This window comes from Anas platyrhynchos, chromosome 19 (genome assembly GCF_047663525.1).
Source record: "Anas platyrhynchos isolate ZD024472 breed Pekin duck chromosome 19, IASCAAS_PekinDuck_T2T, whole genome shotgun sequence".
Classification (NCBI taxonomy): Eukaryota; Metazoa; Chordata; class Aves; order Anseriformes; family Anatidae; genus Anas; species Anas platyrhynchos.
The window spans coordinates 5,703,258-5,730,916 of record NC_092605.1 but is presented as its reverse complement, the minus strand read 5'-3'; the positions used below and the strand labels follow the sequence as shown (position 1 = coordinate 5,730,916).

Here is a 27,659-nt window from a genome sequence, read left to right as displayed (position 1 = left end):
GGAATACAAAGGACAGTTCTATAACTACAATATGTAGTTATAAGCAACAATGGTATTCCAGTAATGCGTGAAGGCCTATTTTGTGCTTAGATATCCTTTGGTTCTGTAGAACTTTGAAGTCTCATTTGACTGCAATTTTAGTCCATTTGAAGAATAGGGATGAGGAGTTATGAGCAGGAATCTGAGGTAATGGAAATGTTAAATTTCAACAAAATCATTCTCCTGAAGGCAGCATAACCAAGACCAAAATAATCAAAATAAACCACAGCCTAGATAACCCATAATCCTTTCATTTTTGATGACTATCTCCATTTTCATGCCATGATCTTGTATCACTCACTCACTCAGTACCCGTTTCTGTGTTTTTAAAGATTTCTTCTCAGCATTGATATTAACTCAGCTGCCCCTCCATTCATTAGGTTATAAATTCAACCTGATTAACCAGTTGGTGTATCAAAAACAGCCTGCTTTGCACACATTCAACAAAGAGATATTTCTGCAGATGTCCTCCAGCACTGTAGTGCTATTGCTGGTATGATTATCTTCATGATAAAGCCAGTCAGATTTTGTGTGTAATGTAATTAATTTCCTAAAACAATAGCAAACCTAATCTCTTACAGGCAATTATCTAAACCAATTCAATATGTGTACTTTACTTACAGTGTGGGCTTTCCTTTGCCCCAACGTGTAGAAGAGTCCTAGCAATAGGGACGTTGTTTGTCAAAATGGCAATATCCAATGGAGTTAGTCCTTCACTGTTTGGTGTGTTCAGGTCCAGTTCCTCCAGTGTGTATTGATAAAGAAGAATCTGAACAGCATCCAGATCTTGCTGTTCTACGGCCTCAAACATAGCTTCATTGCACTGGAAATTCTGTGTACCAATAAAAAATAAAAATAAAAATAAAATCAGTAGAACTTTCCAAATGTCACTATTTTAAAAAATAAATGGGGAAAATTTGAGTTTTGAAAGATTATTATAAAATATTGAACCTTCAGCCCCATCCTAGGTTCAGCTAAAAATATGGAAATCATTTGCAACAAAACTGAACTTGCTCTGCCTCTGGAGTTGTGTACTTAAACTTGGTTCACGGCTCTAGGAAGATTAAGATGAGATTCAAACCAATCCAAAACAAACTTGCTCTTATTTAGATACCTGTCCTGTAATTGAACCATATAAGAAATATTGTATGTTTTTGATGTGGAACTGGAAGAAAGACTATGATTTTGACAAGGTGTTGGACTACTTATTTTTTCAATCTCTAAATTTAAAGTTAAAATCTGGGGTATACAAACTCAAGTAACCAAAATTCAAATCAAATAAGTCATTCTGGAGAAAAACTTGCACAGGTGCAGTGTAAGCTATTAACAGGTACTGTTCACTCCAACACTTCAGTCATTTCTAGGTGCTTATGTTTTTGCATGTAACTTGTAAATGGAAGAAGCTTTGAAATGCATCATCTTTAAATAAAGTAGAAATAACTATCCAGTGAGCATGTTCAGAAAAAGTGTGTCTGATCAGCAGAGAACGTAAGCATAAGCATAAGCATAAAGGAAAGCAAAATCAAGAACATATATGGCAGCAGCTCTGAAGCAGAGAGATCCAGTGAACCTTTTTCCTTACCAATGACAAGTATGTAAAAAAACTGTAAATACAAAGAAACCTATCATTTCTTAAATGAGCTGGGAGAAGCAGGTGCAGGAGGCAGGAGGGTAGCATGGCCTGCAGGTTTCTGTTATGAGAACATCATTCTGGAGCCTACAGTAATGACATGTTATTTGCCAAGATTCTTTAAATTCCTTCCCAGTGCCCCATTGCCATAATTACCCAATAGTGTGGTGGCTTTTTTTTCTCTTAAGAATGAGTTAGTAGAAGCAAGAGGCCCAGCTAAGCAAGGAGGGCTCAGCATGTGGTCACATAAAGGAACTGAGATCTATGTAGGCATATCGTGCCAGAAGGCGCACTAAAGAAATGTATACATAAGGGACAAAGTAATCCAGATACATTATGTAAGCTAGTTTCCTGTATTCTGAAACCCGCAATGGAAGAACCACAGTGACAATCATTTTACAATAATATATATATATATTTAATGATGCGACTAAACTCTGAATTGAAACCATCTTCTGCTGTGATTAGACATTAATATTTCAGCCATATCAAAACACCTAATTTTCCTTTTTTTTTTTTTTTTTTTTAAATTAATGCAATTTTATCTGGCATTCCCCTGCCTAAATTCTGCCTTAATTGAAACAATACTTTCTGATAGAGCACTGATCTGTAACATCTTTCCTTTTCTCCTGAAATACATAGTTTAATGGTTTGCAAGTGGTTCTGAAAACTTGAGTCCACAGCTACAATTTGGAACTTGTTGAGTTAAAAATATCCTTAAACATTTTGTCTGAGGCCTGACAGAAATCTTTTGGTCTCCTGCTTTGCATGTGAAGCATTCATAACACAGTAAGAAATTGCAAAATGATGTTACCTTAAAAGTTTTAATATGCTGAATATTAGGGATCAGCAGAACAAGTAAATATAAATAAGATGTACCCCAAATTTTCAATACAGATAAATGAGACATCTATGTTAGAGAAATATCTGAGGATGAAATGAACTTTGCAGCAATAAATTGAACCTAAGGAGACTAGCGCAGACTTGGAAATCTACCTTTTAAACAATTAAATAGAAAAGGTAACTCACTCTGGAAGAAGGAAAAAAAAAACTTCTGGCTCTTTGAAATTTCATTGTTATGGATACAGAACTGTGAAGTGAAAGACTTTTCATATTAATGATTAGAAAAGCAAAATATATTCACCAATTCTTCAAAAATATTTGTCTTATCTACCTTCTAAAAAAGCATTAATTTCATCTTAGTTTACACCCATTTCAAATTATTTTCTTACTGATTTTGGAACTTTTCCTATACTGCTGTATTATGAAATAAAGGGGGAATTATGCTTCAGAAGCATATCCGTGTTGATGCAATTAGAAAGCAAGCAAAATCATATTATTCTTGCAATTCATCACAGATAGAAAAATTTACTTAAGAGTGAATTCACAGATAGCTTACTACAAAGGGAATTGATTGAAGTAAACTGAATGACTGCATTAGTTCCCATTTCTATCAGTTAAGTTCATTTGAGGAAACACTGGCAAACAGCTGGGGAGTAGAAGAAAAAGGTAGCACTGATGATATTAATCAAAGACAGCCTTGTGGTGGGAGTTCAGGACAGGAAACTAGGTACGTCTCAGATCAAATATTCACTTCTGTGGCAGTGGGTACATGCACAATTTCTCCCCTTTTGGAAATCAGAATAGTCATCCTCTTTTAATTGACCTTATGATTATGCATAAAGTTTAAATGAGTAAGCATTTGTAGAACACTGCTGTAAGGGCTGAATACCATTATGTGTCTTTAATTCCAATTCTGTGTGAAACTCAAATCCTGTACTATATCAGAATTTTTTTGCGTTATACAAAAACAAAATAGAACCTGTTACATAATAATGATAAAACCATAGCTAAAATCAGCATTGCAGCTGAAATTAACTCAGTGATATGGCTGACAAAAGCATTTGGTCCTTTTCCAAATATTTACATATACTTTAACAGAAGAGTTTTCCTATCTGAATGATTCCTGTGAAATTATTTTCCAAACTTCGATTTGACTTGTTATTTTTGGATTATTTGTCAAGATTTAGACCTGCCTAGATGTCTTTAAGAATGCATCTTCAGATTCTTGATTGCCAAACCAAATAACTGAAGTATTTCTGAAGTTTTCTCCTTAAGTCACTTGCTGAACAAAATCTGAGCACATGCTTAAGTTAGTTCCTTATAAATACTCTTGCCAGCAAATCTATTGGCAAGAATATTTCACCAAAAATGCAAAGATACAAGAGAATTTCTATTTCTTCATTTCATTAGAAATCTGATTGAAAAAGCTGCATTCATTTAAAAAAGAAACAGAGCATGACGTTTATAACCTACTTCATCCAATGCAAACAATTCTGAGACAAAATTGCAAATATCAGGTTTTCCAAATGAACAATTCAGATGCAACCAATAGTCTAAAATATGTTGGCACGTCCAGTGACTTCAGAGTGTAAAAACATGGAATTGTGATATGACGTTTCTAACTAGGCGTTCATGTATCCCTTGTCCACATAGTAGCGCACATCTAACCGTAACAGACTTATTTCAGTCAAAAACCATCCTCATGAGACAGCAAAATATCTACCACATTTTCAGCCATGCTAGTAAATTGTCCCATTTGGAAATCTGCACCAAGCCCAGCTCTCCAAGCCTAGAAAACCTTCTACAGTACTCACTCACTTTTCCACAACTATTTGCTTTCACATAAATAACAAAAACATATTTGAAGATTATATTGTTTTCTGCAAAAAGCTGATCATATTCTATATATTAGACTCTAGAATTGCAACATTTTTTAGACATTTACAGTCCAGGGGTAAGATGTAGTGTATTTAGTCCCACATACTGAGTTTCAGTCCAGTTGATATTGTCACAAATACTAAAAATATCTTCTAAATTCTGACTTCATTTACATCTACTAAGTAATTTATTCTGCTCTGAAAAGACAAAACCATTGAACTCAAAGTGAAATTGAATCACATTTAGAACGATCAGGTGTAGTTTAGGGACAATTTTCACATTTCTTTTTCCTTGACTCAGTCTTGTAGCCTCTAATCATTAGCTAGACAGCTGTGTTATGTGATTAATTTATTTAGGTGTTACACTAGTGCACAAATGTATATACTGAAAAGAACTACAGTATTGCTTTGCAGTAAGTAATAACTATGTTCCAGTAAGTGATTCAGTGCTGGAGTGTTTAGAAATGCAATCTTATGTAGCTTAATTAAAATGAAGTACCCCTTTCAAGATATTTGCTCTAGGTTAGCCTGAAAAAGTCTACTGTGCGCTACTGGAGTTGGAAAAAACGTTAAAGTAGTTTCTGCAAAGTCTTGTTTTGATAAACATGAGTTCAAGAATAAAGCTATTTTGGGACATTGCTATGTCTGCAGCAAGACAACAATTTACTGAATGGAAAGTGTTGCACAGCGAGAGAGAATGGAAAGAAAACTCTTCACTAGCCAAAGCTGAAAGAAAACAAATTCTAACAAATGTTGTTCACTTGCCTGGAGACATGATTTTAGTCACTGACTTGCCTCTGTACCACAGAAACTCAATGATTAGAAAATACAACAGCTAGCAACTTAACCTGGAATATTTCCACCCCTTCACTAATTGCTTCATTGCCATTTATTTCTAGGGAAAACTGTAAAAAACCAAACAAACAAAAACAAACAAACAAACAAAAAAAAACAGGCAGAATAGACAGAATGGGTTTTGAAGCCTTTTGAGTTCAATGGGAGACTATTCACTGACTGTTGCAGACACCAGCTCAGACCCCATACTGGTTATACCTAGTGGTGCCTGTACCCTCAGTAGGTCATCAGTGACAAAAGCTGTGTCACTCCTACAGCAGTGTAGTGGTTGAGAGGAAAAAGTTAACTGAAGTCTCTATTCCATTAAACTACCATTAAAAAAGCAACGCATAATTGATTCTTCTCATTATGACTGATTGAATAGGCACTTCCACAGCCTGATAGTTCTGCACTGAAAAGGGGAGAGAAGTGGGACTGTAAGTATATAGCTCTGTTGATAACAGAGGATTCACAGATATCACAGAATTTCTAGGTTGGAAGAGACCTCAAGATCATCGAGTCCAACCTCTAACCTAACACTAACAGTCCCCACTAAACCATATCCCTAAGCTCTACATCTAAACGTCTTTTGAAGACTTCCAGGGATGGTGACTCCACCACCTCCCTGGGCAGCCTGTTCCAGTGCCTCACAACCCTTTCAGTAAAGAAATTCTTCCTAACATCTAACCTAAAACTCCCCTGGCGTAACTTTAGCCCATTCCCCCTCGTCCTGTCACCAGGCACATGGGAGAACAGGCCAACCCCCACCTCTCTACAGCCTCCTTTAATGTACTTATACAGAGCAATAAGGTCACCCCTGAGCCTCCTCTTCTCTAGGCTGAACAAGCCCAGCTCCTTCAGCCGCTCCTCATAGGACTTGCTCTCCAGGCCCCTCACCAGCTTCGTCGCCCTTCTTTGGACCCGCTCAAGCACCTCGATGTCCTTCTTGTAGCGAGGGGCCCAAAACTGAACACAGTACTCGAGGTGCGGCCTCACCAGAGCCGAGTACAGGGGGACGATCACCTCCCTAGCCTTGCTAGTCACAGTGTTTCTGATACAAGCCAGGATGCCGTTGGCCTTCTTGGCCACCTGAGCACACTGCTGGCTCATATTCAGCCGACTGTCCACCATCACTCCCAGGTCCTTCTCTGCCTGACATCTCTCCAACCATTCCTCTCCCAGCCTGTAGTTCTGCTTGGGGTTATTGCGCCCCAGGTGCAGGACCCGGCACTTGGCCTTGTTGAACTTCATACAGTTGACCTCAGCCCATCAGTGCAGCCTATCCAGATCCTCCTGCAGAGCCTTCCTACCCTCGAGCAGATCGACACAAGCACCTAGCTTGGTGTCATCTGCAAACTTACTGAGGGTGCACTCAATGCCGTCATCCAGATCATTGATGAAGATGTTAAAGAGGACCGGCCCCAGCACCGAGCCCTGGGGGACGCCACTAGTGACTGGCCTCCAACTGGACTTGGCTCCATTCACCACAACTCTTTGGGCCCGGCTATCCAGCCAGTTTCTAACCCAACGAAGCGTGCGCCAGTCCAAGCCAAGAGCAGCCAGTTTCTTGAGGAGAATGCTGTGGGAGACGGTGTCAAAAGCCTTGCTGAAGTCAAGGTAGACCACATCCACAGCCTTTCCCTCATCCACCCAGCGCGTTACTTTGTCGTAGAAGGAGATCAGGTTCGTCAAGCAGGACCTGCCTTCCATAAACCCATGCTGGCTGGGCCTGATCGCCTGCTTGCCCTTCAAGTGCCGCATGATGACTCCCAAGAGGATCTTCTCCATGAGCTTCCCTGGTACTGAGGTCAAACTGACCGGCCTGTAGTTCCCCGGGTCTGCCCTCCGGCCCTTCTTGTAGATGGGCGTCACATTTGCTAGTCGCCAGTCAGCTGGGACCTCCCCCGATAGCCAGGACTGCTGATAAATGATGGATAGGGGCTTGGCCAGCTCCTCTGCCAGTTCTCTCAGTACCCTTGGGTGGATCCCATCCAGCCCCATCGATTTGTGGACATCCAAGTGCCGTAGCAGGTCACCAACCAGTTCTTCGTGGATGGTGAGGGCCACATCCTGCTCCCCGTCCCCTTCCACCAGTTCTGGGTACTGGGTATCCAGAGAGCAACGGGTTTTGCCACTAAAAACTGAGGCAAAGAAGGCATTAAGCACCTCCGCCTTTTCCTCATCTCTTGTAACTAAGTTTCCCCCTGCATCCAGTAAAGGATGGAGATTCTCCCTAGTCATCCTTTTTGTGTTGATGTATTTATAAAAGCGTTTTTTGTTATCTTTAACAGCAGTAGCCAGATTGAGCTCCAGATGAGCTTTGGCCTTCCTAATCTTGTCCCTGCACAGCCTCGCTACATCCTTATAGTCCTCCTTAGTGGCCTGCCCAATTTTCCAAAGATTATAAACCCTCTTTTTTCTCCTAAGCTCAAGCCACAATTCTCTGTTGAGCCAGGCTGGTCTTCTTCCCCGCTGGCTCATCTTTGGGCACATGGGGACAGACCGCTCCTGCGCCATTAGGATTTGCCTCTTAAAGAGCGCCCAGCCTTTCTGGACCCCTCTGCCCTTCAGAACCGCCTCCCATGGGACTCCACCAACTAGTGTCCTGAGCAGATTCAAGCCTCATCAGTGTGCTGCTCCTCAGTCTTTGGGCTATCCTCATTTGTCATTTCTCATCAGTTAAGTATGACAGAAGATCCCATATTTGAAGGAATACATAACTTGAAGTGTGTATTTAGAGAAACACTGGTCAGAAGATATGTTAACAGACTGGCATTCATTCAGTCTAGATGTCAGTCTGCTCTGGCATGGTCCCCAGCACTAGTTTGTTTTTAAATTTCACTCAGTTAAAAACTTGTAATTCAAAAGAAAAAGGCAAGAAGGATAGTAGTGAGAAAAGATGACCTAAGAGATCTTTTCCCACAGTTCACATTTAAATAGAGGTCCAAATTCAAATGATCTCCAAACTAAAGGCTGGAAACACACTGCCACAAGAGTACAGCTGTTAGCTACTATGCAAAGGTCATTGCTCTTCATAAGTGGAGAGATTGAAGGATGTGTCTGTTCTTCCTACTTATGGAAAAGGAGACTTTATTTTGTTATGGCAATATCAACAGCAGGTTCATCTTGCTCCAGCAAACGTAAAAGATTCTGAAGTGCACTGAGCTTATACTGTTATTATTTCAGGAACATCACATTGTTTAAAATCTGTGTGCTGTACGTTGTATAATTTTACCAGCACTGGCATAAATAAGAGTGTTATCGAATGTTAAGACCAGCAGGTGCTTACATGTTTTCCTGTACCAGCACTAGGGTGCCTGGCTCTGTTCTGTCACTAGTGTAGAGGACCCAGGCTATACTGGTCCCGTGTAATCTTTCTCACTACCTTATCTAGCAACCACCACCACAGTCTGTGACCAACCCTAATGCTAAGTCTTTACTCCTAATATGAAACAACACCAACATAAGGCAGTTTTTCTTCAGCCTTCAGGAAGGTCAGACACAGGATCATAATTTTAAATTTGAGAAGAATGCACAGCACTAGTCAGAGAACCAGCAAAGTAAGATGAGGAAAAGTGTACAGATTAATAGGAAGGAAACTAGCAATTTGGTAAATATCAAGTAATTACCATTGAGGTCTTACGGAGACTGAGCCGGTCTGATCGAGCTCGGAAATATGCTTCGTCAAAGGATGTATGACTGCCCTTCAGCTTCTCTGACAGGTTCCGATACAACCGCTTTGCAGCATTTGGAGAAGATGGCATGCTGTTCTTCTTAGTCTGAAGGAGACTTAAATTATGCATTTGCTGTGTCATTTTCACCTAGTAGTTCCTAGAAGAAAACAACAGCTGTTTAACAAGGTTTTGCTACACTAAAGTCATTGATCAGAACTGTATCACAGAAACACATTGCATGATTTCTGTGGCAAAAATCCTTTTCACATACAGTTTTTTTCACATACACTTGGAAGCATATTTCTAGGCCTTTTCAGTGGCAATTCACTCTTTAAGGATTTAGTCCCATGGATATCTATGGCAAGGCAGAATTAAGGATAGAAAAATAGACCACTGCAGAAGTATTTCCTAATTTGTGTAACAAGGAGTTTCATTTAATGATGGAAATGGACTCTTGACAAAGTGAGTTCTGGTAATGCAGAAAACAGGCTTTATAAATGTTACTGTAATGTTAGGATAACTGGTACATAATCTGCATTTTGACAGAATGAAACCAAACTAACCGAAAAGGAATACATCAGGTTACTGAATTTTTGAACTCGTCAAGTGACTTAAGGTTGACACAAGCACAAGCAGGGCAAGACAGGTGGCTGAGAGTTCCTTGCTACAGAGACCGCTTTTTGTTGTCAGAATTTTGAGGAGCATTTTGCAGGGGAGAACCTGCTCTGTAACTAGGACTCCTAATGCATTAAGTTATAGCAAATAAATGAAAGAAAAACTGTTTAGGTTCTGTTGTAGGCATTATGAGGAATACATGGATTTTTACTTTAAACTACTGGGGCCAAACGGTGTTCAGGGCACTGCAAACCAAGACCTTACATGCTATATTTTACAGTTAAAATAATCTGGGATCCTGAGTGCTGCTGTTTACAGTTCCATACTGAAGGAACTGAATTGCATCCTCAGGGATGTCTCTAAGTGAGAAAGGTGACAAAAATGCACCATTTTTTCTTAATAGTAAACCTGGCTACTCTTTCAAACTATCTTTTCCTGTAAATAAGCTTTAGATTCTTCGTACTATGATACAAATCCTGTGACTTTGTTGTTATAGTCTCTCAGCCTGCATGTGAGCAAACCAGACAGCAGGACTAGAGTCTAATTGTTATTTACAATCATAAAAGCTTTCTTTACTAAATACTCACCCTGCTGTTGGACCTGCTCTTTGGCATGAATTGGTTCCTAAGATTAAATACACCACCCAGATCTCATAAGCCATCTACACCTTCCTTTCTCATTTGCAAATATTGGTGAAACAGATATCCTGAGTAAACATATCTGAGGAAAAGTAACCTCATATATTCTCCAAGCTCATGAGGCATTGGAGAGAGATCAAGCCAACATACTTATGATATGTGATGAGAAAATTTTGCTAAATTATAACAGTGCGTGCAATCAGAAGACAGCAATGCTGTGTGAGTTGCATTCATGAAACTAATATGCAAAAATGGTTATAGTAAGAAACAAGCTCTCTGGGACTCAGGGAGCAGCAGTACTAGGATGATTTTGGACTGTCTTTCTCCGAGCTTATAGAGGAAAGGTAAAGTGAGGCTCACACACAAGCAACTCAATTCATCCTGCGTTTTATTACATGTGTTTCTGCAGTGACTACAAGGACATCTCCTCATATGAAGCTTTTTATTCACTGCCCCCAGCAATAAGCCTGCATAGACTAGACAGAAAGGCTTAGTGGGAACCAAGGAACACAGGGAAATATGTTTGATCAATGTCTCTGTAATGAGAATGTGCTTGTTAAAGTCACGTAGAGAAAACACTAGAATTAAGATCACCAACTTACAAATGTTCCAAGAAGCAGTAGTATCATTTGGAACCATGTTCTGGAATCTAAGTACATCAGACCTTACCACATGGAAGTTGCTGGTAAGTGCTGAGTTTCAGTATTGGACAAACTTTGAAGGCAGCCTTTTGTTTTAGAGATGTATCAATGGAATAAGTTGGAAGTATAAACATATAAATAAAATGTGTTTTAAAATGGTCAAAAGATTTCATTCACATGTGTCTGTTTAAAATAGCTTCAATAATACAATTTATTTTCAGATATTTATTTTAAAAACTTTAAAAATAGCAGATTACCAAAGGATCTTCATCTTTGACTATTCCATGCTATTACCATTTTAAGAAACTCAGCAATTTACCAAAAAGTAATGCATTTTTCAGAGTAACCCTCTCATAGTTTTTTATTAGCATATAGAACTACAGATCATCCCACATAAATTTATCCTCCTCTTACCTTAGTTTTCACCTGGGTGAAGCTAGCATCAACCAAAGACTTCTTTTCATCAATAAACTATGCTCAAGAATCAGTCCCAAACTGTAGACAAAAACAGGCCAGTTAATATTATAGGTATGTTTGTAAAGAAAGTTTCAATTTCCCAAAGCCATTTGATTCCAAGAGGGGAGATACTGAACACCAAATTATCACACTTATAAGAGCGTATGAGAGAGAACAATTTGCAAACCTAAATGTCATCAGGACATGGACTAAAAAGCCAAGTAGATCCATCCAATACTTAATTCAAATATACCTCAGCATACACTACTTTGTTTGCTTTGGGATTTTATTTTTTACACCAAAAGCAACAAGTTTGGTACCTCTGAATGGCATAATATTACATTATGGAGAAGTTACAAGCTTCATTAAGCCCACAGGCCAATATGGAAATTTACTGAGAAGCTGTGTAGGCATTTAGTAAGTTTACATTAAATAAATTAGGCTCACCCACTTAGTAGGGCTTCTCATACTTATTGTGGTATTACTAAAACCAAACAACAATACATGTTATTAAAGCTAACACAGCTTATGCCTTTATCAGTCCACCCTAGGTTATTACATTTTGCTTGACCAAACTACATGCTTATCAACTTCAAGTCCCTAATTTTTCTGTGGAGAAGAGTCACTGAAGAGACTTATTTACATGGAACACCTTGACAGAAACATTTTCTTTTATGAGGAGGATTTATCTTAAGAGAGTAAAGCACCTCTCAGTCTTTGAACAGTTTTCCAAGAAATCTGAGGGTTTGATAATCACGTCTCCCAGTACACATTCAAAATTCAGTTTGCAGGTCAGTTCCATTTCAACATGCATACTGTAAAAAGAAACTTCTAAACATGCTACAGTTCTCTAGGAGGTTACTGTAGTCTCAGGACCAAAATAAATTTAGGTATCATTAGGCTTCTGGCCTTTGTCTCCAACCCTGGAAAGCCTAGCAGCAGTTTAATACCAAGTCTGCTCAGGACTTTTTTCCATGGTGTGGACTACTGGTCGCGTTGACTGTACCAAACCTTACTTTGACTCCAGGCATTAATATCTCTGGGGGTTAGCAAAGTCCTTCCCACCATGACCTGGTCAAAGACACGGGATGTATATATTCAGAATAAAACAACAGAGTGTTACTAAGCATCTGAACAATGACTTCCAAGGACTGTAACAATAACATTTCCATATTATGTAGTGAACATTTCTGAGTACAGAGCCAAAGCAATTCCTTAAGATTAGCATAAAGGTAAGAAGGGGATTGAATCTTTTTAAGTCTTTTTAAAAATGTTTCTTCAGTCAAGAGCAGGTGGATCTATAGAGAAGCTAGATAAACACTGTAAGAGCTGCAGCTATTCAACAATACTACAGAATCGATGCACCAGAAATGACTTGAAAAATACAAATATGCATTTTTGTATGCTAACCATCAGAACCCTGAAGCAATGCATGGAATAAACACAAAAAAAAAAGCAACAGCTGGCATAACGTAAGGCAAATGCACTGCGTTCTTGACCACTGAAACAGCAAGATGCAAAACACTGCTGAAGATTATCATACTTAACATACATATGCTTTCTAGTCACACACAAGGTATGGAACAAAAAAAAAGGAAAGGTGAATGTAAGCTGCATATTCTGGAAAACTTTCTTTAAGTATGGTCTTATTAAGCTGTAAAAATGACTCCTGGGGGAGCAACTGAAATGAGATCGGGTAGAATCAGGAATAAAATACATAATAATAAATAAGGAAAACAAAGACATATCAACTTCAAAATAATAATAAAAAGCAACAGAATTATGTAACTGGATGTTGGCATTTCATTGTTATAGATGCATGCCATTTTGCAAAAGCAGCTTTATTCTCCTTTATGTAACTCATGCCCCCCTGCCCTCCTCCCCACTCCGATGTGAGGACACAGTCTTTACATCACCAATCAAGTGAAATCCAAAAACATGCATCCACTGAAATAACAAATTCTGCCAGCGAAACATGCTTGACCTGAGCATATATCACTGTGACAACTAATATTGTTACAGTACATCAGACAAACAGTTTAGAAACAGGTGATGTCCAGAATGAACCCGTTTGAGATTTTCATTGATGGAAACCTCTGCACATACCTAGCACCAGTCAAAATGAAACCGAGAAAGGAGATCTCAGTATGGTTCAGAGCAGCCCTATGTGTTCTCACTAGCATTCTCATAGCAAGTCCTGAACTACAACAAGCATGTTACAAGGTTTCTCAGTAAAGGCCAGAACTATACAGACTAACAGGAGCAGCTCCTCATATAACTGGTTGTTAATTAAATTAGCACTAGCTTGCATTGCCAAAAATTAAAAAAAAAAAAAAAAAAAGAGGAGGGAGGGGAGGGGGACTTATGGCAGTGCTTCCAGGAATAAATAACCTGCATTCCTGGGGAAAGTTACTGTACTATCCTGGAAATAACCACCAAAGCACAGTCTCATCTGCATAACTACCACTCTGTTAAAGTATGCACCAAACCAGTGACAGAAGTCTTCCTACACACATTTCATGCTGCACATACGGTAGCTTGATCATTGTGAGCAGATTTCTACTTCCACTTATAAGCACTGAAGTAACCTCTTAATTCCCTAACAGCAGAGTGTTTTAAAAGTCAAATTCAAAAATAAATATTAATATGTTCTCCTTGTAAAAGCATTATTTTGATTGGTAAGTACTGACATAATATTCATGTCCTTTTAAAATCAGATTGTTGAGAAAAAAAGTCTAAATTGTAGATCACCGTCTGTTTCATGTGGCACAAACATGCTGCACTGTATAGACAGGTAAACTAGAAGGGCACAGCATAGCTGTAAAAGAATTACCTTTAGATCTTAGGAAAGCAACAGACAAGAAAACACTCAACACTATACGTATTCTTAAATATGTTTATTAAACAATTTTATTCTTGAACTAATAGTTAACAATATATGTGTGAAAAATAAATTTGACTTACCAGCTTAGGCTATCCAAGGCAAAATATGAACAAGTTGGTGGTAATTGTCCAGTGTCTTCCTTTAATGAATCACATTGGCTTTGCTGTCTCTGCTGGTTCAGCCTCTGGGCAGAATGAGTAAACCTCTTCCTTATACTGCATGAATGATCAGAAATGAAACGATTATTGCTAGCAATTGGTGTTAGTAGCAATTACTGAAGTACAAGATGACTGACAAGCTCTCAGAGCAAAATAGTATTTAAAGCAAATAGTGTTGTATCACAGGTAAAATATCTGGAACATTTGGTGCCTTAACTCTATACTGTTTTACCTCTGCAGCTATAGGAATGACTAATATCTAAAGCTCTTGCCTCCGTAGTCAAAGATGCCATGACTTCTGTATGCTTTTAGCTTGTTGCAACCCTTAAAATTGATCAGCAGCACAGCATGCAAGTAGAACAAATAATTACTGCCAGAGTAAACAAAACTGCAATTGTAATTAATTTGCCATAAAGTATGATCAAAAAGGCATTAACACAGCCATCTTAAAGCAGTTAGTTTTATGTTAAATCAATAAAAGGAAAAAAAGAATCACAGTTCTACAGTGTGTCCAGTAATGCATGTTGCATGTGATGTATTGTTTCTTTTTTCTTCAAGCAAGCTACCACTACAGCTGTCTGCAATCATAGCAACAAAAGCAGCAACCATATCCACAGCTATGGGACATCTGCAAGATCATTTGAAAGCTCCCAGCCTGAGCAAGTTATGCTTAAAAAAAGATTACTAAATGAATAAGATTTTTTTTTTTTTTTTTTTTTTTTTTTTTTTTTACTGATGCCTACATTTCAGCTAAAAGAGATCCTGTAGCTTTAACATATTTGTGTTAATGCCTTTCAAAACAGTAGAATGGTGATATTTCAAAATACCCATTTTTTACAATTGGGCAAAAAATACTAACACTGGATCCCACAGAAACCCACAAAGATGTTAGAAAGTCAGAATACGGAATTTCACACAGCCTCAGAATTCCAAAAATAATGTAAGTGATGGGCAAAAGTAAACAACCATCTAGAAACTATTAACCTCCCTGGACAGTCCACTAGGTTCATGTAATTGGAACACTCCTGTCTAATACCTGGCAGCAGAAAAAAACTGACATTTTCATTCCTGGGTCTGTCATAGCCAGCTACAGAAGAGTGTTTTTTTGTTTTGTTTTTGTTTGTTTGTTTTTCATTGATGCTGTTCTGTGGTTGTTTTTGTTTGTTTGTTTAATTGTTTTTAAAGAGTTTTTAAAAGTTTTTAAAAATTGTTTCCATTCCAAACAGCATCCTTTTGCAAAAATAGCTGAAGCTAAAATCTGGTCCTTGACCAGACATCGATTTCTCATTGGACTTGAACTTCCATACTTTTTAGTCTATACTATTCTATAGTATACTTGTTACTCTATACCTTTCAAAATCAATCTGGATATGAGTCCTTTTTGAGGAAGATATTTTCTTTTTGTGTTTATATATATGTGTGTGTGTTTGAAACCATGCATATATCCACTTCAAAGGCATATGACAAGAATATTCACAGTCCAAGTATACACTTGCTTTGCTGCAGCTGACACAAGGTGCTATGACAATATGCTACATGCAACATTACTTTTTCTGTGTAGTGACAATCACAAGCTCAAAGTGTACAGGATTCCCTCTTTTGTCCTGCTGTTTCTGAGGATCATTAGTCAGCAGTCCGCAGGACAGCTGACTGAGCTTACTGCTCCCTATCAACAAGAGAAAGAAGGGAAATCTTTCGAAACCCCCTGAATACCACTTTAACAGTGGGATACTACATGGAGGAAAAAAAAAAAAAAAGCTGAAAATCTGAAGTGTCTAAGCATAAGCAAAATTAAATAAGCAAAAGCACAGAAATTGCATTTTCAGTGCTGTTCTGAACAGGGATGCTTCTTCGGAGTCAAAATCTCCAATAGCAGTTTTTGGACTGCATCAACCCGCTCATGGAACTCTCTCATGAGGAACTGCCCAGCTATTTTCACTAGAAAAAGCTAAAATTTGTTTACTAGAACTAGTCGATTCTTAAACACTCTCTAGCAATTTCTCATTGTGTGTCAATACTCCCCCTTCTCTCCTTTGCTTTCTCCTTTCAGCATGGAGGAAAGTAAAACTTTTGTGCTTGCTTTTTGCTTAGCACTTCTCTATTGCTACCAAGTACAGCTTAGTGGAATACTGGAATACAAGACGTTTTCTTGCCGAAGCAAGAACTTTAAAAGATATTTTGTTTATATCAAGTAAGCATTATCATTAATCTTCCTGTCATATAGATTTAAGTTCATTGTTAAAGTGTTCAAAAGCCAGAAGAGAAAAAACAACACTCAGTAAGGTAAGAGAGTTAATAGTAAGTTTACCAAACGATAAAACAAGAAATTAGTTACTAAAAGTGATGGCTGAATGTATCCAAGTCCAAGCCACACCTATGTGCAGTTCTGGAAATGGAAAAGACTCAAAGATTTTGAGAAAACACCCCCCTGTGTTTATGATAAATCACATGTAAGCAGACCTGTTAGCCTGATCTTGTACAGAAACCTGCACATTCATAGCCTTTGATGACTCCAGGAGATGATTCAGATGTCAGCCATTTATTATTTCACTTGCCTATATTTCATGCTTAATTAGTTGAGCAGAAAATGTGGTTTGCTGTACTAAAACTACTTATTTAAACAACCTTTTGTAACAAGTTTTCACTCCATACCTGATCACTCTACAGTTTACCTACCTGTAGCACACACCATGAGCTGATTCCAGAAGCTATTATTTTCACTATTCCAAAAGCTGCATATTATTATTATGAAGATGCGAGTTTAGCAGTACATTTCCTTTGAAGAAACCATGCAAACTGGCTGATTAACCAGCACATTTACCAATATATTTACCCTTTAATCTCAGCTTTATATACAACAGATACTTTTGGCAGCTAAGCAGCACATTTTACTGGCCATTAATTCCATTTTGCAAACTGGTAGTTTCTTCTGGAGACAAGCAGCATTTCTGGAATGAGGGAGGCTATTTTCAGGTGGAGGGTGATAAACTCGCAGACTGTTCTGTACACTCACAGGGTGGCTGGGAGACACTCATTTTCATTTCGTCAATCAATAGGTGGCAGTATTCACCCAGTTCTTCAAAAGCCTGGTGTCCATGGAGCAGCAGCCACGCACAGGTATTATTATTACTACACTGTCCCTAGCAAACATTGTCCGACACTTAATTGCAGATGGTAGGTCAGCAGCGAGCACATTCTCCCTATACAGAATCTAACATCCCTTTTTTATATATCCTTGCGTTTCCACTCTATGTGAAGAACATGGAGTGAAAAACACTCAGTAGACCAGTGGAGTCCAGAAATGGCTTTTGAAGTTTGGACCCGAGAAACACTCAAACATTTGGAATTTTAAAGCTTCACATGGAGCTTGACTTAACTTCCCAGTCAGTCGATGGCAAAACTCATCATTTTTAGAGACAAAGCTGTATTTTAGGCTGTTAATAGTCCCCCGAGAAGAGCTAGCGCTCCTCAGACATCTAACCTGGTTTCCATGCACTGCTGCAGCTGGGATCAGGCCGGCAGATCACCAGCCTGGGAAGAAGGTTCTCTGGCCTCCCTCCCAAAGCAGCATGGGCAGGCCAACTCTGCTCTCTCATTTCAGAAAACTGTGACTAAGAAGGTGGCTAAAGCGTTCCCTGAAACCAAATATTGTGGTTTCTTTTTGTTCCCCCCCTCCCTGACCCCCACACAGCCAAAAGCATACTGTGGGAAGGGGAAAGCCCTACCCCACCAACAGACCAGTAAATCTTGCTGTATCTTGCTCTGCTCCCTCGCTTCTTCTTTCTTGCATAGTTTCATATATACATAAACTACCGTAGTAAATTCCAGCTCTGGTTTTGGCAATATCTGCCCCTCTGGCTCTGTGTTTACCTATCATCTTTCACACATACTCTTTGGCCAATTTGTTAATTCTCTGTCCTATTCCTTGGTTTCTTGCGTTTCCTCAAGGACATTGATCTGAGTCTTACTGTTTCACTAGTTCCTTTAGCCAGTGTTCTTGATCCAAATCCATAGCAAATAACCTATTATCCACAGAGACACAGAAGTATTCAGTATTTTCATAAAAAAGACGAATATTTCCCAGTTCATCAGTCATAGATGTGATCAAACTCAAGAAATTCTGAAATTGTGAGTGAAGAAAAATAATTGTGTTTGGACTAACTCTAGAAAATTTCCCAATGAAATAATTTTTCCCAAGTGTTTTGAAATATTTGAGACACCCGTGATGTAAGCGACTAAAAGAAACTGAGCTTGGCAGCCCCAGCTCCTCCAGGCTGCCTGCCTTAGCCGTGGTTCTTAGTCTCGAGTCCTCTCAACCCACCTTGGATTGCAGCACGGCTGGGCTCTGCTGCAGGGCTGAAGCTGGCAGAGCCACCAGTATGAGGTGTGCAGATTCCCAGTTCTACAGGAAGGATTGTGGAGGCCAGGAGGCCTCTGGTTTTGGGGCAGCCTACATGACAGCAGTGCCTTGGAGCCGTGGACCCTGGCTGCTTATATTTCAGAGTACCGTTTCAGATGAACTAGCAAGAAACAAGAACTGCTTGGTTAGAATTCTTTAAAGATGGCGTGGCTTTTTGTTGGTGGTGTTTTTTTTTTCTTCCTCTAGTCTCTTCAAATGGAAAATTCCTGAGACATTTTAATCCAGGCCTGCAGAGGAGCAGAATCAGGCCTGAAGCTACAAAACACTACTTAGTCAATTGGGATCATTTGGAGTGTAAGTTAAGGTAAACAAAGATACATTAGCATAAAAAGTTCATCAGATCCTTAAAGATATTACTGTTTGAAAGTAGGAATCTAAGAGCAGCTGTTGTTGCCCTGCATGATCCACACACAGCAGAGCTGCCCACTAGCAGGGCTTGGAGGAGATGCTGCCCGCTGGGAGAACCAGCACAGGCCAAAGCGCCCTTTGCTAATGGCTCCTGCAATTGCTCTCTGTATTAGGAAAACCTGAACTTGCACAAACACATCCATCTTCAGAAAGCTTATAAAAGTACATGCGGGCCATTAGACCTAGCTGCAGATACTGCTGCTCCTCAGAAATAAATTACCCAGCTGAATATTGTGGAAATAATGAAGTTGTCAGCAACAACAGCGCAACTGTGATGTTTCGTCAGTCTCATGTTGATTATGCTATCTAGTCAGACACTCCATATAGAGATAATTTATGCCATGTATTGTTTGGCCATGACTACTCCCAGCTGCACTGCATTTAATCCAAGTTATAGCAGAACATTTTACAAACAGAAATTAACAAGCTTTTCATAGCTGGCAATTTCTAGATTAGGAATGAATAAAGAAAAAGTAGGATTTACCAAAATTGAGCATAGAACAAAGCTGCACAGAGGCAGACACATGATTCCAGAAAAGTTTTTGTTTGTTTGTTTGTTTTAACTATAAAGTTTCATACTCCAAAGAACAGAATAATTTTAGGCTTTGACATAGTCACTAGAAATACCAAGACATACCTAAAATATATATAGACAGGTTTCTTTGTATCTTTTGTATGATTACAATAATTAACAATCTAATTACTAATGTAAAGATTATTCTGAAGATAAACCTTCTTCAAAGCTATTTGCATTGGAGCACTTATTATAAAACTAAACACTATGCATTTGACACACAGTGACCCTAAAGAAGTTCCATTGTTTTTCATGCTGAGCAAAGAAACAACTATGATAACAGAAGAACTATTTCTTACTATTCTGTGAACCCCAAACATTGTTTATTGCACTAAATGGATGAAGAGCAGCTTGTGTGTCCTGATAAAAGCACAGATCTGTTTAGGGGCAATGATCTCTAACAAATATTTTATAGTGATAAAATCAGGCATTTCAAAACAACGATAAAGTACCATTTCAGAAAAGCTTTGACACTGAGGACAAGTAGAAGGAGCAGGGGGGTTATTTTCAAAGCCTAACATTTACCTGGGGAGAATAATCTTTCTGGATCCTGATAGAGACAGACTATTCCAGATAACAATTCAACCCAAAAGCCTATTTCTCTGCATTACTGGAGAAAGAACCACAAGGAGATCTGTCTCACTAGACCAGCTTTTATGAATAGCCCCATGGGCCATCTGTAATAGAGAAACATTACACTTGCTGGCTATGAGAGTTTTGCACAGGCTGGAATTCATACTGCAATCATTTGGTCTGATGTGACTGTTCATTTACATTTCAGTTAGAATGAAAATAACTCCAAGGAGTTCCAAACCAGTGTCTCACAGGAGCAATACAAAAACCTAAACAGAATAGAAATGATTGCTGTGAAGTAATTCCAGGCTTCCCAGTACAATTCTATTTCACATTGAGTTGAAAAGCACATTTAAAACATTCATTTTTGCTGAACATTTATGCTAGCTTTCAAATCATGAAGATTTGAGTTTTACTACAGAGGTAATTTACATGCACATAAAAGAGTATTTGTTAAACACTTCTTAGAATTTACAGAGACAAGGACATATGATTATGTTTACTTTACACGGGGTACGAGGCAGAGCAAAATCTGTGCAAAGCTCAAAATACATGACTGTTCTTTCCTCAAATCCAACAGCTCAATAAAAGTAAAATAAAAATGCAGGAAATGCATCCAAATCTTTCCTGTATAGAATTCAGGAGATCTGTAACATTATGCCAAAAATCATTACTTTTTTATTGCAGTGGTGGCTTTTAAAATATGTAGCAGTTAGAATACCAGTTCATGAAAATATCCTCTCATCACTTTCCTTAAGACCTAAAGCTGATGAATCTGTTTCCTTTCAATTATTTATGTCAACCTCTCAGTAAGCAATAAACATTATTACTAGTCCTCACTTTGCTGCCACTTGAATCAAATCTCTACCATCTCAAACCAGAACAGAAGAGAAAGTGGTCATTGCTCTCTAACAACCACATACTACTTGGAAGGATTTGCTTCGCAACTTCTCTTTCATTCCTCAGTCTTCCCCATGTCCTGACTAATGCAGCCTTCAACACCAAACATTAAAAATGATTCTGAAATAAATTCCTACTTTTCACCTTTCATGACAGGTTGCAGCAAGTCATTACTCTGTTTTCTAGAAGGTCAAACAGAATCTGATTCAGAGCATAAGACTCTTGGTTTTATTTCCAGTCATCCTTAAATGAGAAAGAACAGTGCTGGCTAATCTTGGGGCAGAAGGTGCTTACAACACAACAGTACTCTGGGTGGCACGGCCTGCTCTGTCCCACTCTGAGCTGGTTCAGTCCCCTGCTGAGCTACGTTTCAAAGTACCTTTGTTCTTCAACTTGTACTGAAACATATTAATCCTAGAGTGCAGAGACATTGGGTGGGAAAGCGTTCATGATACCAAGCTCACTTACCCTACAAGCTTACTGCACCAATAACATTTTGTTAGTTACATGTTCACTTCCATTTCAGGTACACAGAGCAAGTAGAAAAGAACATTAGAAACTGACTTCAGAAAGTATAGAAAAACTAACAAGCTGCTATAAATTACTACTTTTTTTTTTTTTTTTTTTTTTTTAAATAAATATAAATGAAGTACTTAGAAAGTGCTTGTACATCACCATCCAGATATTAAGTTAGCTGGAGTTGTCACAGAAGACAGATGGGGAGAATAATTTGCTGTTGTGTTAAAGGATTGAACATTGATTTCAAAACAAGGACTTGTGGTCCAATGAAACAACATTCTCTGCAGCCAGAAGTGCTAATCTGACTTCAGCTGAATTGAGTTAATAAATATTTGCAAAAGCAGGCAGCTTAGCTGGCTTAATTATGAAAACACTTGCTTTTCACCTTTAGGAATTCATTTCCTCCAGGGTCAGAGTTTGGTGGTCTTACAGCTATCACACAAACTTCTATACAATTTGGAATGATTAATGACCTCTGTTCAGAAAAATTATGAGGTGCTATAAGGAAAAATTAAGTGAATGCACACAATGTGAAAACTCTCATTGAGTACATTTTCTCTGCATTATTTTATTTTTATAAAACCAGGAACATGTTCTGTGAATGTGCACTTCATGGATAACAAACTTACAAACCTGCACAGAGGTAATATCTTACATGGCAACGTAGTCAGTCTCTCCTATGGGCAGATCCCTGAGTTCTGCTGAAATATTAGATGCCAGATAAGAGAATTCTGCAGCAGTTCACACAATGCAGATCTTTTGAATGATTACAGCTGAGAATATAATTTGTCTCTCTGAAGATATTGTTCTGGGCCAACACTGGGCTTCTGTTCACACTTCAAGACAGGCACTGGTGCAACAGACTCCACACAACAGCCCGTGCTGCTGCTCAGCCAGCAACAGAGCTACAGATTTGAAAAGAGAAATTTTCTTTGTGATTAGTTTGTCTTGTACTAAAACAATTTGAGGAATATTGGCAAATATACCTGTCCTGTGCAGAAAGAGCTTATTTTTTCCCCTTTTAGTGGTATGCTATTTATCTCCTAAAAGATGACCACAGTCACTTGTTATGATACTATTAACCAAAACCAACTCTATGTTGATGGCCATCTGATAATTTAAGAGTTGGTAGCAACAGCTTTTTAGGTAGAATAACTGTTTCACTAAGAGAAGAAAGAAAGTCATGAAGTTTGATGAAGAAGTTGAAGGTGCAAGAAATCGTATAGTTATATTGCATTAATACCAGAAAATTTGGTCATTTTTCCAGCTTTATCTGAGTTTCTTTTTTTCCAATTTATCTATAAACAGTTGAATGATTTTAGTATGCAGCATCCTGTCCAGTAGGCTTTTGGGAACAGTAAGGAAAATAATACAACTGGTTACTTCTAGCTGGTATAATTTATACAGCCCTCATGAAAAATGAGTCCAGGCTTTAAAGTGAAATGAATCTTCTCTATGTGCAGTTCCACAGCTCCAAGCAACATGCTCTTTGTTCCATGATAGGGGCTCATATTTGCTAATAAATATCAAGCACCCCTCTACGTCAACGCCTTTTGAGATATCTGTTAAAGATCTGAGTGGTTTGGAAACTACCTTAGCTCTGTAATGTTAGGTTTGGATAGTGGGAATATTTCATTAGGGTACAGATATGAAACATCACTGCACATGAGATGTATCTACTCTTTTCAACTTTAAATTCAGCTATTAAAACAGCTAATCACAACAGAAACACTGCTCCTATCAAACTTCGGCAGTACCGAGCTACTGCTGTTCAGTGTTGTCAATCAGTTGTCAAAACGTAGAAGAAAGCTGCTCCTAAGTTCAGATAATATTTCCAATTATGTGCATGGTGCCTATTTAGATGACAGTGTAAGAATTAAATGCCACTCACATACCAGAAATAGATTTGAAACGTGAAGTTAAATATAAATGAGAGTTCACAAATACGCAACAAAATTAAATAGTTAGGACTGCAGTGGTAAGTTTTGAATTTGCAGTAAAAATTGCCTGAAAGATACTGTTTTGTGAATACAAGCTACAGAGCAGAGAGTCAATTCCTTTAACTTTCTTTGTTCTGCCAATCCTGAGAAGCATCCAAACTGCATTTCCAAGCAAATAATAAAATAATAATAAATGACTTCTCATAGATAAGTAATGAACTTTCTTCAAAAAGCAATGCAGAAAATAATTGATCTTTAGATCCATACATTCTGTTCTGTTCAGGAGAGGAATTTACCATAATGAAAATTACTGTATCAACACCATCAATACTTGTCTACCCAAAAGAGCTAAAATGAGGGGGGAAAAGTGAAATACGCACCATGAGCTACAGAGCAACTGTATTTCCCCAAGTACAACTACCACATAAATAATTTTCTGTAAATATCACTTGAGAAAACTGCAAATAAATTCCAAATAAAAAGAAAGTTAAAATTCACCCAAGTGTTTACTTCAAATTATATCACCAACTAATTATCAACTACTGTTTTTCAATATGGAATAATTAATACAACTGAAGAGCATACACAGATGGGTGAGAAAATTAAACTTATGAGTGAAATATGAAAGTCAGTGAAGTCAGAGTAATTAGAAAGGAATTTTATTTCATCAGATCCATATAAAAAACATGAACTCATTTTCACCTCTGGCTCTAAGATCACAAAACAGCCTACTACCATATAAGTTGACATATTTCAAATAAGATGAGATTTTACAGTTATTAATAAGGAACAAACGGAAACAAAAAACTTTTCTTTAGAATTAACAGGTCATGATTGAGAAGGTCAAAAATTGGCATTTGCATTATCTGTGCGGTTTTGGAAAAAAATAATGCTGTATTAAGATTAATCGATGCAAAAAAAAAAATCTTCCAGAAACCTCAGTTAAGGGCAAATGAAGACCATTGATGAATCAGAAATCATGATCCAAAGCTACTGACCACCATTAACTGCAATAGCATTTGAGACAATCAACTGTTTCAAGAGTTTTAATTGGTTTAATTATTTTGCTGGACCACACATAAGACATGTGGAAACATTTTTACCTATAGATGGAACATTTTGCAACTTGTTCCTATTCACAGCTCGTCTATGTTCTTTTATTGGCATATCTTTCACAAAATTCAGACACCAAAGCTAAAAGCTTCTTTAACTTCCATTGATATCATCTTAGCAACAATAAGCAGCTGTCAGGGAATCAAAATGTACAGCATCCACCTAATACTGCTTCAGAAAGGCACTTATTTTAACTATTGAAGCACATTTGGTTTTAAAATTGTAGATGTTAAGAAATCAAGGAGGAAACTTATATTGTATTATTCCAAGATCCAGACCAAGATGGAAAGACAAGATAATAAAATAATTCAGCACCAAAGGACAATAATTCAATAGAGAAAGGATAGATTAGAGCAAGACTAAAATATGTGAATGTCATTTCAGTGATGGAAAAATCCCATGCCTTTCAGGTTGCTATACTTTTAGATAACTCTTACTAGTTCAAATGGATACAATTTCTGTTAGTAGAAGAAATCTATCCAGTTTCACTTTTGCAAGTCCCAGTAGATGTATGTCTGAATCATCCAATGTGAAAACCTTAAAAGAAGTGGTCCAGGATGCATCAACATATCTTTATAGAATGGGTTTGTGACAGTGTCTGGGAAAGGAGAAAGATACATGGAACTTCTAATAACTTGTGAGCATACTTCCTCGATTACAATAGCATTTTGTAAACAGCTGAAAAAAATAGGACACACTCCCCATTGTCATATTCTCTTACAAAAGAAATAGCAATTTGCTTTTGCTAAAGCCAAACAAGGTACAATTATGCAGACTTTATGTAACAAAGAAAGCAAAACTAACATATTGTATCTTGAAAGTATCAACAAACAACACAGGATCTCCACAATACGTACATGTAAAGCATTTTTTCTTTTTGGAAATCCTCCAAAGTCTCATGCATTTGGCTGAAGCATTACCCGCAAAAAGATAAATCATACCCTTTTACTGAAAAGACAGACAAAATTTTCAGTAGCTTTTGAGTAATGAAAGAATATTGCAAATTGAGAAATCTGTTCAACCTGCAGTTTTACATTGCAATTCAGCAACTGTCGATATGAGCCTAAAGATGGCCCAGTTATTGCCTGTCTAGTTGTAAGGTAATAGCAGACTCATCTTTTTTAAAAACTGCATCAGGCTTTCTAAGGGAAATATTCAGATAATTGTTAGATTGTTACATTCTTAGAATATCAGGATCTTTGTTGTCTCTTGGCTTTGATGGTCACCTTCACTGCAACAAGCCTGGAAAATACAGATCTTCAGAGCATGGAGATAAATGGTTCTGCCAGCTCTTCCTTTTATTTATGCTTTGTATTGAAAGATCAGAAGAATGGTGCATTCAGTAAGCATTCTCAGAATTCTCAATTCATGCAAGCAATTATTCAGAAAACAAAGCTGACTCTTACCCGGAAAAATGTTCTTCTGTCAATTTGCAACAAGCTAGTTAAAGCAAAGCAATTTAATAAAAACATAATATACATAGAAAAATTTATTGCAATGATGAAATTGCTTTCTTGCATTTGGAATTACATGACAGCATTCTTAAAAAAAAAAAAAAAAGAAAAGAAAAGAAAACATGAAGTCTTTCACACTAACACTCTACAATATAAAGTAATAATTCAGAGGACTAGCAAAATCATAGAATCATAGAATCATAGAATATCCTGAGTTGGAAGGGACCCTTAAGGATCATCAAGTCCAACTCTTGACACCGCACAGGTCTACCCAAAAGTTCAGACCATGTGACTAAGTGCACAGTCCAATCTCTTCTTAAATTCAGTCAGGCTCGGTGCAGTGACCACTTCCCTGGGGAGCCTGTTCCAGTGTGCAACCACTCTCTCTGTGAAGAACTTCCTCCTGATGTCCAGCCTAAACTTCCCCTGCTTCAGCTTAACCCCGTTCCCGCGGGTCCTGTCGCTAGTGTTAATGGAGAAAAGGTCTCCTGCCTCTCGACACCCCCTTACGAGGAAGTTGTAGACTGCGATGAGGTCTCCCCTCAGCCTCCTCTTCTCCAGGCTGAACAGGCCCAGTGCCCTCAGCCGTTCCTCGTACGTCTTCCCCTCCAGGCCTTTCACCATCTTCGTAGCCCTCCTCTGGACACTCTCCAACAGTTTCATGTCCTTTTTATACTGTGGTGCCCAGAACTGCACACAGTACTCGAGGTGAGGCCGCACCAGCGCAGAGTAGAGCGGGACAATCACCTCCCTCGACCTACTAGCGATGCCGTGCTTGATGCACCCCAGGATACGGTTGGCCCTCCTGGCTGCCAGGGCACACTGCTGGCTCATATTGAACTTGCTGTCTACCACAACCCCCAGATCCCTCTCTTCTAGGCTGCTCTCCAGCGTCTCATTGCCCAGTCTGTACGTGCAGCCAGGGTTTCCCCGTCCCAGGTGCAGGACCCGGCACTTGCTCTTATTGAACTTCATGCGGTTGGCGATCGCCCAGCTCTCCAACCTATCCAGATCCCTCTGCAAGGCCTTTCCACCCTCATTCGAGTCCACAACTCCTCCAAGTTTGGTGTCATCAGCAAACTTGCTCAAAATACCTTCTATTCCTACATCCAGATCGTTTATAAAAATATTGAAAAGTACCGGCCCTAAAATGGAGCCTTGAGGGACCCCACTAGTGACCGCCCGCCAGCCTGATGCAGCGCCATTCACCATAACCCTTTGGGCCCTGCCCGTTAGCCAATTGCTCGCCCATTGTAGGATGTTTTTATTTAGCTGTATGGTGGACATTTTGTCCAGTAGGATCCTATGGGAAACTAATAGTACTGTGGAATGACAGCTCTGATGAACATGCAAAGTGTTGGTTAATATCTTATCTTGTTAACTTTGCTGCTTCAGGAACGAACTCTTCCTGATCACCATCTAGATGAAAACATCCATTTTTATCGACTTAATTATGTTAAGTCATAAAC

The 27,659-nt window shown here is 38.5% G+C and overlaps 1 protein-coding gene across 3 annotated transcripts in view; it reads right to left on the bottom strand.

Moving 5' to 3' along the window:
* Positions 1-27,659, bottom strand: part of ANKFN1 (ankyrin repeat and fibronectin type III domain containing 1) — a 139,474-nt gene that overhangs the window by 56,321 nt on the left and 55,494 nt on the right. For all 3 annotated transcript variants that reach the window (XM_021267303.4, XM_072025674.1, XM_072025675.1), the window contains 4 exons: positions 14,212-14,346; positions 11,206-11,286; positions 8,853-9,054; positions 661-871 (listed from right to left, as the gene is read on the bottom strand). In XM_021267303.4, the coding sequence (XP_021122978.4) occupies positions 661-871; positions 8,853-9,038 (397 nt within the window). In that variant the 5' untranslated portion in view covers positions 9,039-9,054; positions 11,206-11,286; positions 14,212-14,346. The remainder of the gene's footprint in view (positions 1-660; positions 872-8,852; positions 9,055-11,205; positions 11,287-14,211; positions 14,347-27,659) is intronic.